Source organism: Myotis davidii, unplaced genomic scaffold, assembly GCF_000327345.1.
Source record: "Myotis davidii unplaced genomic scaffold, ASM32734v1 scaffold71, whole genome shotgun sequence".
Taxonomy (NCBI): Eukaryota; Metazoa; Chordata; class Mammalia; order Chiroptera; family Vespertilionidae; genus Myotis; species Myotis davidii.
The window spans coordinates 1,798,203-1,814,482 of record NW_006283588.1 but is presented as its reverse complement, the minus strand read 5'-3'; the positions used below and the strand labels follow the sequence as shown (position 1 = coordinate 1,814,482).

At 36.3% G+C, this 16,280-nt stretch overlaps 1 protein-coding gene across 1 annotated transcript in view; it reads left to right on the top strand.

Moving 5' to 3' along the window:
- Positions 1 to 16,280, top strand: part of SGCZ (sarcoglycan zeta) — a 633,314-nt gene that overhangs the window by 434,351 nt on the left and 182,683 nt on the right. The window contains exon 2 of the mRNA XM_006753775.2: positions 6,596 to 6,790. Within this exon, the coding sequence (XP_006753838.1) occupies positions 6,596 to 6,790 (195 nt within the window). The remainder of the gene's footprint in view (positions 1 to 6,595; positions 6,791 to 16,280) is intronic.

Below are 16,280 nucleotides of genomic sequence, written 5' to 3'. Positions count from 1 at the left end.
TCCTCATGTTGTGACCCAACCATAAAATTATTTTCGTTGCTACTTCATAACTGTAATGTTGCTAATGTTATGAATCATAATGTAAATATCTGATATGCAGGATGGTCTTAGGCGACCCCTGTGAAAGGGTCGTTCGACCGCCAAAGGGGTCGTGACCTACAGGTTGAGACCTCTTCTAGAGTATGGCTACTCTCAGGAGGGTAAGAGGTTTTGGAGCTGAGGTTCAGTTTTTATGGTCACAGGATGTTGCATAGTGCTACTTAAATGTGCCAAGTCTAGCTCCCTAACCAGAAATTAAAGTCAGTTTTGCAAATCGTTGAGTTTATTTTCTAGGAGATACATGTTTCTCTTTTATATTCTTATTCCCCGTAACAGGGGACCCAAGGAACAAGTCTAAGCAGAAATTAGATACTCAACTTATATTTTAATATGTAGAAATCAAATTAGTGAGATAAATACTTTGCTATTTCCTTCCAGTCTTTCTGCTTCATCTCTGCATTATACCCAGTGATACCCAGTGTTTGCTTACATCTCTGCATTATACCCAGTGTTTCTGTGAGTAGTATTATAAATGGTTAATGTGACATTTAAAAAAAAACAATCCAGGAGGTCACAGTTCTATTCCTGGTGAATGCAAATGTCCCGGTTGCAGGCTTGATCCCCCAGAGTGGGTGTGCAGGAGGCAGTCAATCAATGATTCTCTCACATCATTGATGTTTATATCGCTTCCACTATAAAATTGGTTCTCTTTATAGCTTTATCATCAGATTGGCAATTTAGTGGTCAAATCTGGACTTTAATAGGTTCTCAATACTCGGGCTTGTACTAACTTTCTTTTTTAAAATATATTTTTATTGATTTCAGAGGGTAAGGGAAGGAAGAGAGAGAAAGAAACATCAATGATGTGAGAGAATCATTGATTGACTGCCTCCTGCACACCCAGTCTGGGGGATCAAGCCTGCAACCGGGGCATTTGCATTCACCAGGAAGAGAACTGTGACCTCCTGGATCAGAGGTCGATGCTCAATCACTGAGCCACTCAGGCCGGGCACTTGTACTAACTTTCTAATGTCCACAAAATTAGAGAGTCTATTCCTGGTAAAACTCAGATTGTAGAAAAACTCACCTCCAGGCTTCTCAGCTCACTGCTGTTTTAAAGTTGTTTGAATGCCTTCTCTTTTAGGGCCATAAAGATACAAATGTGTGGCAGGGTCACTTGGTCATCCTTTCAGACAACATTTCCCCTAACAAAACATAAAACAGGGCATTCCTTTAATAGCTCTTATTTTCACCCTTCACCAACAGCAATTTGAAACATTTATCTTACGCATTATTATCTCCCTTAACCTCTTCTTTTCTTCCTCTGTTCTCACAAATAGTAGCAGTGGTTGAATCGTCTTTAGCCGTTCCTGTCTATCTAGAAAGATGCCCCATCTAATAGTATTCACACATGCCCTCTTTCCTCTCATCCCAATTTTAGAAAATAAACAAGACAACCTCACTGAAAGAGGAGAATGACTATTGGGGTCAGAAGGGAAAGATGATATTTTTCCATATTGGCAATCTAGGTGTGGGACACAGAATCCAAACGGAACAGATCTCCAGTAAAGGTGCCTCTGAAGACGTGTGCTGTGGAGGTGGTGCTGCCCCCCGCCCACTAGGCACCTGCGAACTTGAACCACAGCACAGTTAGCTTTGCATATGCCCATGTAAATATGTCAGAAGTCTAGTGTATGAGATGGAGAACTAGTCTTGTTGGATTATGATAATTACAGCCTGTCCATATTACCCCTACTTGTGGGACCCAGATATTTGGGTAATTCGTCATTGTCTCTAGTTCCTCCACCACCACACCTCTGAGAAGGCTTAACTCGACCCTTGGTCCCAGCTTTGTCACCTCAAAAATTGGCGCCATACTAAGTGTCCTTATTTCCTTTGCATTCTCTACCTCCCTTTACATAGACTTGCACTGGCCCCTGATTAATACTCCAACATCTGACTCCATACTCTCATGTGAAATCCCATTTTTGCTCTTCTTTCCCCCTCAAAAAATGGTCCACATGGTTCACTTCTTTATTTTAAATTTTTAGTTAGCCCACTCTAATTAGCCTTTCAATACTCAGAGATCTGTTTTACCTTCTTGCTCAGTCCTCTCTATCTCCATCTGCAATATGAATTCAATACCCTTAAGAACCTTTCTTTGAAATTCCTTTGGTATTCAAGGTTGTGTACACTCCTCCTGGGTACTTAAAGTAATTACTACTTTCTGCATCTTACTTTTGCAATTCTATTTCATACCATATTTCATACTGACAGAGCATTCATTCCAGTCAAATAACTTCTAAAATACAGTTTTTCTTACTTAATAGCAAGGAAGTCTTCACCCCCTTGGATCAAGATGAGTATTATTCACAATAAATATGTATTTAGTGACATTGTTGTCACTAAATACATATTTTGTCAAGGGAAGACCCACTTCTGCCTAGGCTCTCAATTACTATGCCCTACTCTGAATATTTACATAAAATAAATAATGATGCTAGTTACATTGGAGTAATTGGAACTTTTCTTTGGTACTATCACCTCCTCCTGTGAGGCAAGGGGGAAATAGCAATGTTCTCGGCTACTCTAGTTAATATCTCTGACATTCCCTCCAGCTCAGTAGACTTCACCAGAATTTCCCAAGATCATTCCAGAACATTTCATTCTCTTCTAGTCTTTATTTGCTATGTTATTAAATTTACTGAACAAAATAGCCCTTCCTGAAAACCAGATTTCCCATGTCTTTGGAGAAAAATGAATTTACAAGGTTTAATTCTATTTCCCCGGGCATGTCTCATATAACCATGTAACATGTTGGAAATATTATTCACATTATCAGGGTATTGAAAGTATGTTTCTTCATAAAGAAACTGCAATGTCCACATTTAAATCAGCCTTTATCTGAATTACAATGGGTTACAAGTAAGTCAGATTGCCTTATTGTGAATAATACTCATCTTGATCCAAGGGGGTGAAGACTTCCTTGCTATTAAGTAAGAAAAACTGTATTTTAGAAGTTATTTGACTGTAATGAATGCTCTGTCAGTATGAAATATGGTATGAAATAGAATTGCAAAAGTAAGATGCAGAAAGTAGTAATTACTTTAAGTACCCAGGAGGAGTGTACACAACCTTGAATACCAAAGGAATTTCAAAGAAAGGTTCTTAAGGGTATTGAATTCATATTGCAGATGGAGATAGAGAGGACTGAGCCAGAGAGCTTATCTCAGTACAAGGTATTTTCTCTCAGGAAATTGTGATCATCTCTCTCTCTTTCAGGACACCTATTTAGTGTTCTGAGAAAATTAGTATCTATGCAATTGTGGATTTTATGATAGATTTCTTTAGAATGACAATAGCACTTGGTGAAACAACGCTCTATATTATAAAAATCTCCTAATGCCAAGGCACCAAGATATTTTAGAATATGCTCAATACTTGAACATGGATCAACATTTTACATCTTAGGCAAAGGTTGTAAAAGTTTCAAATTTAGGATCATTTCCTTAATCTCTTAGAGTTGTATGTTGTTACTCTTTGCTGGTAATATCACTGCACCATAACACCGACTACAACCTTTTGTGATCTTGAAAAAATTCTGTGAGATTTAAGAAATAAAGAGCTTTTTAAAGAAAACTTTTTGCAATTTACATGCTCTTAAAGTATTTCATGCTGAAGAAGGCATATAAAGTAATAATGCTAAATTTATCTGTAAGATGAGGTAATAAAATTCATCAAATAACAAAATATTTCATATTTCCTTGACAACCTTTTCTCTTGGCCTTTTGTTATACAATTAGATCTTTATAATTGTTTGAGGCATTTGATATTTTTTCCAGATCTCTTGGTTTTCAATAAAAATTGAAAATAAAAACCTATTGCTGAAAGATCCCTTTCTCTGTAATTTGTGTTTGTTTTATTTCAGAGACCTAATACATTTTTATTTCTCTTCAAATTCACACTAATCTCCACTTTATGTCTAAATAGAATTTGGAGAAATAGAGGATTTTAGGAAGGAAGTGTACTTTACTATGGGATTAGAGGCAATGCATGATTGACATAACCCCGATTTGATATATCATTTTTCAGAGACCAACTCCAGAAGGGAAGTTCTCCCTGCTAGTCAGGTACATGCAGGTTTCTACTCTCCTGTACCCACGTTCCTTTTTCTTTACTTTCATTGTGATGGTCCCTACAGTTACTCTTTTTTCTTCTTCATATAATCTATTGTCTGTTCTGTAATCACAGCCACTGCCAGAACTATGCGATTTTTCAATAAAAATCTTCAGGCAAAGAAAACCCCAGTGTCATGTTGTTACCTACTATACCGTTTATGTTACATAGCAGTTCATAGGTTACACATCTCCCCTGCAAATTTTATCTAATTAAGAATTAAACCTGTTTGGTTAGTTTCAAGGAAACATTAAATGTTAACTTGAATAGTAGGAATGATAATAAAAATGAGTCCATTCTTTATATTATGAAAGAATTTGTTCTTGATCACCTAAAATTATTATTAGCACCTCTAATTAAAGTTATGATTTAATGTATATAACTATTTTATTATATAATTTAATTATAAAAATTGAAAACAATATTTAATATTGATTAATACAATTTGAAGTTATAGTTCTAAAATTTAAAAAAATGGGAAAAGCCAAATAAGAACTTGCGTTCTTTGCATTTTTCAATATACAATTCAAAATTTTATCTGGAGTAGGTTTGGGTGAATAAAAACCATAACGTAATAATTTTATTGTATATATTCTACATTACTGGACAGGTTGTTGTAATTCTTTTTTGTTTTATTTTGATATAATTTATTTATTATTATTTTGTTGGTATATTACTTAGTTGACATGCACAAGAAAAGATATCTGAGAAAAACCTAAAGAGAAAATGAAATTTATTCTTCTATAAAAAAAATCATTTTATTAAAACTAAAATATTCATCCTTTAGGTAATAAATGTGTTATTCTGAAAATTTTATACCATATACCATATATATATATTACTTTTTTCATCTTTCTGGGTTGTATCAAACAGTAAACAAGTGTATTTTCTTTGTGAAAGAAGTAATTTAGATCCAAAATCAATATATAACCCCTTTTCCAAAACTTACTTTTGCTTATATCATTATATTATATTGTAGCAGCAGTTTTCAACCTTTTTCCATCTCATGGCACACTAAACTAATTACTAAAGTTCTGCAGCATGCCAAAAAACTATTTTTTGCCAATCAGACAAAAATAATTGGTATAATTTTTATTCATTAAACACTATATAGCTATTGTGTTTAATGTTGCTCTTTTTTAAAAAAATATATATTTTATTGATTTTTTACAGAGAGGAAGGGAGAGAGATAGAGAGTTAGGAACATCGATGAGGGAGAAACATCGACCAGCCGCCTCCTGCACATCTCCCACTGGGGATGTGCCCGCAACCCAGGTACATGCCCTTAACCAGAATTGAACCTGGGACACTTCAATTCGCAGGCCGACGCTCTATCCACTGAGCCAAACCGGTTTCGGCTAATGTTGCTTTTTTTGTATTTGACCATCTAAGGGAAGAGAGGTCAGTGCCCCTGACTAAATAGTCAGGTATTGCATGTTTTTTAAAAAAATTTAGCACCATTTGAAAACCGCTGCATTTTAGGGTATTATAGCATATCGTTTCATTCTTTCAGAGTTCAGTTTCATCCTGATAACTCATTGAAATACAACTAAAATAAATAACCAGCAAAGTTCTAAAGAAAAGTTTTTGCCGTAGCCGGTTTGGCTCAGCGAATAGAGCGTCGGCCTGCGGACTGAAGGGTCCCAGGTTCCATTCCCGTCAAGGGCATGTACCTTGGTTGCAGGCACACCCCAGTAGGGGGTGAGCAGGAGGCAGCTGATCAATATTTCTCTCTCATTGATGTTTCTAACTCTCTATCCCTCTTCCTTCCTCTATGTAAAAAAATCAATAATATATATATATAAAGTTTTCATTAAATAACTACACTATATAATTCCAAATAAAAGCATATCTTCTTTCCATAAGTTCTTGCGGAAGCACTGTTGTTTTATTAAATCACATACACTGAGCTACTTGTATCCTGCACTTTTAGATAAAGGCATACCAATACCTTGTCATACCGTGGTCTCTGTCTGCCCTAAAGGATATTTTTTATTATTATTATTATTCCAAGGGTATCTTGAGTGTTTATAGAGTTGTTGGGTTTTGGACAACTGGAAGTAGAATTGTGTATCTTCAGAGACTCCTGAGAGAAAAGGCTACTGTTAGGGTTAGATAAACCTGACTGAAAATAATATATATATCCTAGAGATATAAGAATAATTAAATAGCTTTAAAGGGCTACATTGATGATAATGAGTTGAGGGGATTTATAACATCTGGACCACATTTAATTAAGTGAATTAATAACTTATTTTGATTACATAGCAATAATGATGTGAGCGCTCACTACCTATTATTCTTAGGTATTTTGTGTCTTTTGATTAGAAAAACAAAACAATGGTTTTAATTTTGAATGCTTTTTCTTTTTGCTCTCCAGATGACACGAGAACAATACATACTAGCAACACAACAGAATAACCTGCCAAAGGCTGAGAATGCACACCTGTACCCTGTGGGCATTTATGGATGGCGAAAGAGGTGCTTATACTTCTTTGTCCTTCTGCTGTTGGTTACCATGATAGTTAACTTAGCCATGACAATTTGGATATTGAAAGTTATGAATTTCACTGTGGTAAGTACCACCATGATTTTATTTTACATCTATTGCTTTTGGTTCAAAGACCATACAACTCTTATTTTTTAATTGAAAGTTATTCATTTTAGTCTTTACATGTATCTATCTTGAAATTCCAAAGACTCTCATATATAGTTTTCAGACTACTTTCAATATGTGTATTCACGAAATACATCTGGCATTACTACCTGCCGTTTAAGTGTGGGAAATTTACGTAACCAGACAGTACAGCACATAGATTCATTAGAAATTTAGAAAGCTTTTTTTTTTAAATATATTTTATTGATTTTTTACAGAGAGGAAGGGAGAGAGATAGAGAGTTAGAAACATCGATGAGAGAGAAACATCGATCAGCTGCCTCCTGCACACCCCCCACTGGGGATGTGCCCGCAACCCAGGTACATGCCCTTGACCGGAATCGAACCTGGGACCCTTCAGTCCGCAGGCCGACGCTCTATCCACTGAGCCAAACCGGTTTTGGCGATTTAGAAAGCTTTTAACCAATACACAGGAGCTATTGCTTGCTCTACCTGGGCATCTATGAAATGAGTCTGATATTTCATGATAATATTAGATGATATTTCACAATAATAACAACATCAGAAATCGCAAGTACCTTTGAGATACTTCATATAGAGTATTTGCCTCTCTATATATTGCATGTTCAAACCTAAACTTCAGAATTTTGCTTGGGATGCATGAACCAATATCTATAATTGTGAGATGGTACCTCATTTTTTTAGTGTGAGTATGAAAAATAAAAGACAAACCAGAAGTTAAATCAATTTTTATGAAGATTAATAACCTAAAATGAAATAATTTTATAATTCATTGATGAGTTTAGCATATGTACAATAGACCTATTAGCATGACTTATCTGGAAAAATTTAGCTGCATCAGTAAAGTCTAGCTTAGTTCAATTTATATTTTCTGGCTTAATTCTTAAATTTCTCTGCTCTGCCCTTAAACCTTTTGGCTTTTACTTAGAGACCGCAGATACCTTCCCAGCCAGGCAGGGATCTTTCACTTGCTGACCAGACTGCTATTGTTCTTTAGAACTCTGCGTCCTCAGGGAGAGAGGAAAGCTTGTATTTAACTTCACTGATCTTCCTATATTGGATGTCATTTTTTAAAAAAATGAGAAAACAAAACCTCTGCTGTGTACTGACTTAGCAAGAGCAATTTCTTCCTAACCTCACTAACATCTAGCTAGAAGTCAAAACAGAATCTCAAAGGGCAAAATGAGCCAGCACCTGTCCATGACATAGGGCACCGCGGTTGGATGCAGAAAGAGCCTGCGAGGGCAGGTGGCCTCCCCTTCACGAGAGAAAACAGCCACACCTGTGCAAACCATGAGAAAGCAGCACGTGCTCATAGAGGAGAACCAGCAAGGGCTCCATCTTATTCAAAACGGTGCACATCTGGGAGTTCATCAAAGACGGAATGGAAGACACAACAGGATGGACAGGAATCAGTATGTTCTAGGATTTGAGAAATTCCCGGTGTCCTAGACATGGATACATGTGCAGGGTCATTGATCCAGGCCTAAGCCTGTGGGTGCCTAGAGGTGGATGTGAGGGTCACTAGGCCAGTCGTTGCTTTCTGAGACTCCCGTAATACATCTGAGCCGTTCCTCCATCTCAAGAGTTGGCTCAGTCAGTCCTGTTCTCTCCTCTTCCCCTACACACGCTTGGAGATATTTGGGCACTAATGCTACCCCTAGACATTCTGTTCCTCTGAGCTCTGGGCCTACCTTCTCTCAGTCGTGTCTGGGTTTCATTAGTGAATCATTTATCACATGAGTAGGGGCAATGTGTTTATTTCTGCAGATTCTTCTATGCTGTGGTAACCATCAGTCAAACTTGCAATGGCTGACAGCAGCTTTCTCAACCTCATTATCTTAACCAAAAATTAAAAAAAAAATAAAATCAATAGGAGATAAGAGTAGCTTTTTCTCCAGGTTTTGAAATATTGAGCCTTCAGTTTCTTCTACTTTCAAAAAGATGTGATCAACTCTCACCTCAGGGGCTGAGAGCCCACTCGGGGACCAGGCCACGGGATTATTCAGAGTCAAGCCATGTAAGCTTCTCAAGCATATTTAAATTAATTAGGAAAATAGACTTAAATGCATAATTACATGGCTGCATGCATCGGGCTCCCAATGTCTTGCCCCATGCTGAGGCCAAGGCTACATAAGCCGTTCAAAGAAAATAATTGAAACAATCACCTTTGTCCTCAGGACCCAGGCAGGCCTCGGGGTGTCTGTCTCATATGGAGCTATCTAATTTGAACCTCAGCTGGCAGAAGAGTAAATGTCATCATATTCCGGGGGATAATGAAAAGGAATCTATTTCCATAGGCAGCTTGATATTTGTACATATAATTTTTAATGTGGGACCTATCTTACTTATTTTGAAATTAAAATTTTACTGTTTTATACACAAAATGGAAGACTATCCGTCCTTCACCCATATCAGCTATTTGTATGCAGCCAAAATAAAAGGAGAGATGAACTTGTAATGACTGCATCAAGTTAATCTTTGTAAGGTAACATGTTCCCTGTCTCAATGCAGTAATTCATAATTCAGAGAAATTCCAAATTATGTAAGTAGTTGCTGAATTTAGTGGTCCTGAATACTACACATCAGATTAAGTTGTATGTACTTGAAAAGCAAGAAATAATTTGTAATCCTCTTATATGAGAGCAGTAAAAAAAAAATCAATTTTATGTTTTCCCTGTTATATTATGATTGTATCTATCTCTAGAGTGACTACCAAAACCACTTGCCACAATATAGTAAGAAGCCGTAAATGATGTGTAAGTTGTCTGGAAATTATTATTGATCTGCACAAATGTGTATCTTTTTTATTTTAACTATTGCCATCCAACACATAAAAAATATCTGGCTGTGAACATCTTTTATTTGAAGAAACTAGGCATGTTATTGTTATCAAAATATTGTGTTTTCAGCACAACAAAGGTGGCTGCCAACCTGTTTTACGATGCTTCATGGAGCCTATCAGCATGGCCAGTGTTGTGCATGATCTGTATGGTTGACGTGATTTTATTCTGTTCCTCATTTTGTGGGAAACAGAATAAAATCACTTTGCTATTGAGATATTCAACTGCACAGACTGAAGAAAAAGGAAATGAGTTTATACTATAGCCCAGCGACGGCGAACCTTCTGAGCTCGGCGTGTCAGCATTTTGAAAAGCCCTAACTTAACTCTGGTGCCGTGTCACATCTAGACATTTTTTGATATTTGCAACCATAGTGAAACAAAGATTTACATTTTTGATATTTATTTTATATATTTAAATGCCATTTAACAAATAAAAATCAACCAAAAAAATGAGTTCGCGTGTCACCTCTGACACGCGTGACATAGGTTCGCCATCACTGCTATAGAGTGAAAGAGATGGATATAAACACTCGACCAATGTGGCTCAGTGGTTGAGCATTGACCTATGAACCAAAGGTCATGGTTGGATTCCTGGTCAGGGCACATACCCAGGTTGCAGGCTCAATACCTGGTGGGAGGCATGCAAGTGGCAGCTGATCCATGATTCTCTCTCATCACTGATGTTTCTATCTTTCTCTCCCTCTCCCTTTCTCTCTGAAATAGTACAAACATATATTTTTTTTTAAAAAGTATGGATTCTGGCACCTGCCTATTGGGTCCACATCTAGCTTTCGTAGTTTATTAGCTACGTTACCTAAGACAAGTTATTTAAACTGTGGCTGTTTGCCACTCTGTAGAATGGGTGCAACTTTATTATTTATTTCATTAGATTGTTGTAGAAATCAAAATTAAAATAGTAAAAATTCTTTAGATGTGTCTGGCATGTCCAAACAGCTATGTAAGAGTTTGTTACTATTACTCTTACTCATTTCCTTACTGTTTCAACTTCACAATTATCCCAGACATCATGTGAATTAACTTGAATTTTCTATTGAGCATAAACCATCCTAGACAGAAAAGGATGTGTATTTAGCAATAAATTATAAATAAATGAGAGCATTTGTAATCATGTTCATGCTAATGACATGTCTAAAGGTTAAAAGAATGAGTGTTGGAGCTGGGTAGCCAGAGGGCATTCTGGCTCAATGACGACCAGTAGCAACATGACCTCCTGTCAGTTACTTAACCTCTCTAACTCCACCCACTTTCTTCATCTGTGAAAGGGTTAAAGGCACTGATCCACAGAGATATAAGAAGCATTAAGTACCTGAACATTTGTAAAAATTTGTAAAACTGAGCCACAGAGTAAGCCCTCAATTGGTGTCAGTTATGTGTATTGACATATATGCTTTCCATCCATTATTAGCTGTTAATAATTAAAGTTATTTTATACGATGTATTTTATCACAGGAAATGTATTATTCCCTTGGCATGATGAAAGGATCATTAAGATTCCTTCTGAAATTCTAATTTAATGCTGAGATATAAAACAGTTCGCCTAAAACTTCTAAGAGGAACAGTTCAGCTGTCAAAATCATCGTTATTTTAATGACCTAAGCCAGTGGTCGGCAAGCTCATTAGTCCACAGAGCCAAATATCAATAGTACCACAGTGGAAATTTCTTTTGGGAGCCAAATTTTTTAAACTTAAACTATATCGGTAGGTCCATTCAACTTTAAATTCATGCAAACTCATTAGCCAACAGAGCCAAATATCAACAGTACAACGATTGAAATTTCTTTTGAGAGCCAAATTTTTTAAACTTAAACTATATAGGTAGGTACATTGCTATTAACTTAATTAGGATACTCCTAAGCTGACCTTTGCTAAAAACGTCCTCATTTTATAATAATAAAGCCACCAACACAAAATAATTACAATTCTTAAATTGATGACAAAAATACCTGTAGGATTTACAGCTGGTTGGAAAAATACAGGTAACTTCATGCTTCGAGTAGGTACTTTTGTCACCCGCGCGCGATTTGCGGACACGACTAGCACTAACCACTGCACAGAGTGGCTGGCTGACTGGCTCACTCAACTCGGAAATGAATCGTGTGCGCCTCCCCTACGCCATGTCTCCCTTGGGCGGACCGACCGACCGACCGACACCCCCCACTTCTTCTAAGGCCACTTCTCCAAAATACACTCGCCCAGGCCGAAAACCGACTTCTGCGCATGGGCCACGAAGTTTCAATCGCACTGTACGTGCACGCCCGCACATGGTATTTTGTGGAAGAGCCACACTCAAGGGGCCAAAGAGCCGCATGTGGCTCACAAGTCCCGGTTTGCTGACCACTGACCTAAGCTATGAACCTGCACTACCTGAACGTGAGCCTCCTGGCCTGTCTGAATGAGAAAGCTCATTCGCTAGAAAGTGCTAATGTCTTCTTGAACCATTCAAAAAAAGTAGTACTTAAAAATGAATAATATAGTGGGATTTCCATTCTTGAGCCTAAATGTTTCAAGATCCTTTAATGTCCAGAGTTTTAAATTACTACTGGATTGAGATATTGTAATCTGAATTATGTTTTCAGCATCCTAAATTATAACCTTTAGGCTGTAACTCTTCAGTTATGAGATTGCCGTTTATGATGTCTGGGATCCCAGTTTTTATTTAGCATGTAGTTTATATTCAGCAAGATTATGTGCTTGAAAGACCAGACTTTGACTTTCACAATAACATTTCCAAGTGAATGTTATATCCCCTTCAACAATTGAAGGAACAGAGGCTTAGGGAAAACTTCCTAGGTCATACTGGTGAGCAAAGGTAGACGCAAGGGCTATATGATTTTATAAATTACGCTTTTCCCACCACATTTTATTACATTAATATTAGTAAAATTAAATCAGTTTAATATTTTTCCTAAATGGCTTGCTTCCCTGTACAGCTCAGTGCATATAAACGCCACCATTAAATATCTACCTTTGACATCACTGCTTTTTTCATGATACTTTGAATTTGTTGGGCAAAAGGTATCTCAATCCTCTCAGCTGTTATTAATGTCATGGAGGAATCTACCCGATCCCTCATAGTCAGTGAGTCATTAGAACAGTGAAAACTCCTCAGGAAGTCCCAGGCATGACTACACCTTTGAGTTTGGCAGCGTGGACATTGGACTTTAATTTCTGATGGAGCAATGAGATTTATTAGTGGCACCTTTATAAAACAGACAGTGATTTTCATAAAGGCTATTTTTCCTCTGATTCCCCTCCATGTATTGCCCTGGTTAAACTACATTTTGCCGAGGAGTAACGAATTGGCCATAACAGGCTAATCTGAGGGTGATTTAGGATCATAGCTTTTGTCCACTTTCCTGGGCTGGCACTTGAGTTTTCCCAGTGTACCCCTCAGTACATGACACACGATGTCTAGCCCTCGCCAAGGTGGGCCGCTACCTTCTGTGCTATGAGCATCCTGCAGGAGAATGCCAGCAGTGCAGCCTGCCTGCTGGAGAACCACCAGGCCTGCACCGCCCCTCAGTGTGCTGTGTGTGGATTTATTACAGAATTTATGGGAGTGAATGATATCGTTAATGTTGCAAGACCACTTCCATTATAACTTTCTGTTTGTACCTCCTCATAATTTTCTGACAAATTGTTCCTCTCAGATGAAATCTTTCATGCTTAGTCTTAGCCCAGCAGTACATTTTCTTTCCTTGAGTTTATAAAGAAAAATTTAGTCATTTTTATCCAAGTTCAAACCAGTACCAAGTGGTAGTTTGTGTTATTGAAATAAACTACAAAAACGGTGGCATAAGATAAATCACAAGCTATATACAGCCTATGCAAAATGAAGTACACTACACTATGAAATACTCTGCAGGAAAATAACACAGGATTAAGAAAATTAGCCATCGAATAATAAGTTATAAAAAGTACAGACTTGTTAGTTCATATATTTGTAAATATATATTTTTTAATTTTTTCAATTAGTTGCCTTACAATATTATTTTAGTTTCAGGTGCATGAGACAGTGATTAGACATTTACAAACCTTGTGGAGAGATCACCCTAATTTATCTAGTATCATCTGACACCAGGCATAGGTATTACAACACCATTGACTATTCTCTGTGCCGTACTTCACGTCCTCATGACTAGTCTATAACCACCAATTGGTACTGCTTAATCGCTTCGCCTTCGCATCCATTCTCCCAAGCATTCTCCCATCTGGCAACTATCAAAATGTTTTCTGTAACTATGAGTTTTGTTTGTTCATTTATTGACTAATTCAGTGGCTTCATTTAACATAGTAAAGATGGAAGTCCAGAAAGATACAGTTACATGCCTATGTGGGTGACTCACGGGTAGAACATAAAATATTATGTTAGGTCACATTGAACTTAAGGTAGTATGTGCATATGAGCTTATTCTCACAAATAATAGCATTTGGTATGTCTTACATAAAAATAATAGCATTTGGTATGTCTTACATAATTTGTCTATTTTAGTAAGAACTTTGGCAGTGGATTAAGTTTTATAACCAAATAATTATCTTAAGAGGGGTTAATGTTTTGCTATTTTATAAAAATAAGGCAACCATTTGCTTTTTAAAAACAGTTGAAATGTCATATGTATTGTTTCTAAGCAAAGATATTACTTTACTAAAAATAATCTTTTTGGACAGGAATTTATATGAATTGTATTAATTTCAATAATAATATAATTCTTATTGTTGCTAGTCTTCAAACTTAAGTCATATTTTCAATAGGGGCATGACATTGAATATTTTCTATTTAATTTTGGAATGATGGTGAGGTTATTACTTTAATCTCTGTTAATATTAATGTATACTGTTGCTGTAATTTTCTTTTGATTCATTATCACACTTATAGCATATTAATTGTAACAAAACTACAGAGTAACAATACTTTCTCTAACTTTTTCTGTAATTTGTACAAATGAAACGTAGTCTCTTATCTGAGTATTGTTTTATTCTAATAAGAACCTAGAGGCCTGGTGCATGAAATTCATGCATTGGTAGGGTCCCTAGGCCTGGCCAGTGATCAGGGCTGACCTATGGTGCAACTGGTGGGGTAATTGGGGATCCCCGCCGGCACCCACCTTGGCTGGCCTGGGGCCTGCAGGCTGGAGGTAGCTCCTGCATTCAACATCTGCCCCCTGGTGGTCAGTGGGCATCATAGCAACTGGTCATTCAATTGGTCCTTCTGCCCTTCGGTCAATTTGCATATTAGGCTTTTATTATATAGGATTATAGCCATGCTTAACTTTTAGACACAAGCAGGCATTTTAAACAGGTGCAAATTACCAGTGATCAATTGCCACAAGAATGTTATACAAACACAAATCCCAATAAGTGAAAACAATAAATATTCTATTAATGTAGGTATCTGTGGATTGACTGTGCATTTCCCTCATCGAATGTTGGCAGGGCTTCCTCATGGATCTGCAGTCAGCTGTCCAGTCATCTTGTAGCTGTCTGATTTATTCCCAGACTTGACAGTCATTTAACTGTTGGCTGGAGTTACCGCAGCATGTTTTTCACTCTGAGTACACAAGCCAAATCTAAGCAGGTTAAAAGTTACAAGGAAAAACTTAGATATATCCACCATTATAGTATCATGCAAAGGCATTTTAATGCCATAAAAATCCTCTGGTATGTACCCTAAAAATAATTAGAAATGAGGAGAAATATTTTTGTCTAAAGAAGTGCATATTATATTTATATGAAACAACACAAAGATCTAAACAAGAAAAATTAAAGCTATAATAATAAATGTGTGTGTAGTTTTAATCATTAAACTTAATTTTTCAAATAATAATGATTTTGGATAAGTGTTTATGGTAAAACAGCAAGTGAAAAGTTCATATTTAAAACAATGTATGCACTATTATGCCAAGACTCCAAAAATATCATAGTATTTATATGAAACAACACAAAGATCTAAACAAGAAAAATTAAAGCTATAATAATAAATGTGTGTGTAGTTTTAATCATTAAACTTAATTTTTCAAATAATAATGATTTTGGATAAGTGTTTATGGTAAAACAGCAAGTGAAAAGTTCATATTTAAAACAATGTGTGCACTATTATGCCAAGACTCCAAAAAAAGATTATTTTGATGACAAATAATAAACATTAATGAACTTAAAAATCAATTAAAATTGGCAAATATAGAATATTATTCTCAATAAACTAATTTACAATAAGTAGCAAATGGATAGAAGTTTTCAACTTCTGTATTATATATAGATCACTTAAAATATTTCATATCTAGCCACATACATTATAATAAAGATGGTACTGTTTTGCAGGTGTTTGTACATATTTTTGTTTCATGGTTACATGGGTTTCATTCCCTTTTTAATGTAAATAAATGTTCTGCTCTTGATCAAGTGTATAAATCAAAGCACCTTTATTTTTATAATCCATGAGAGTGGATTTGAATTGCTATTGCCTAAAATAGTTTTATTTAGACTGATTATAGTAGAGGCTTGAATGTTTCTTAAAGGAAGGAAGGAAGGAAGGAAGGAAGGAAGGAAGGAAGGAAGGAAGGAA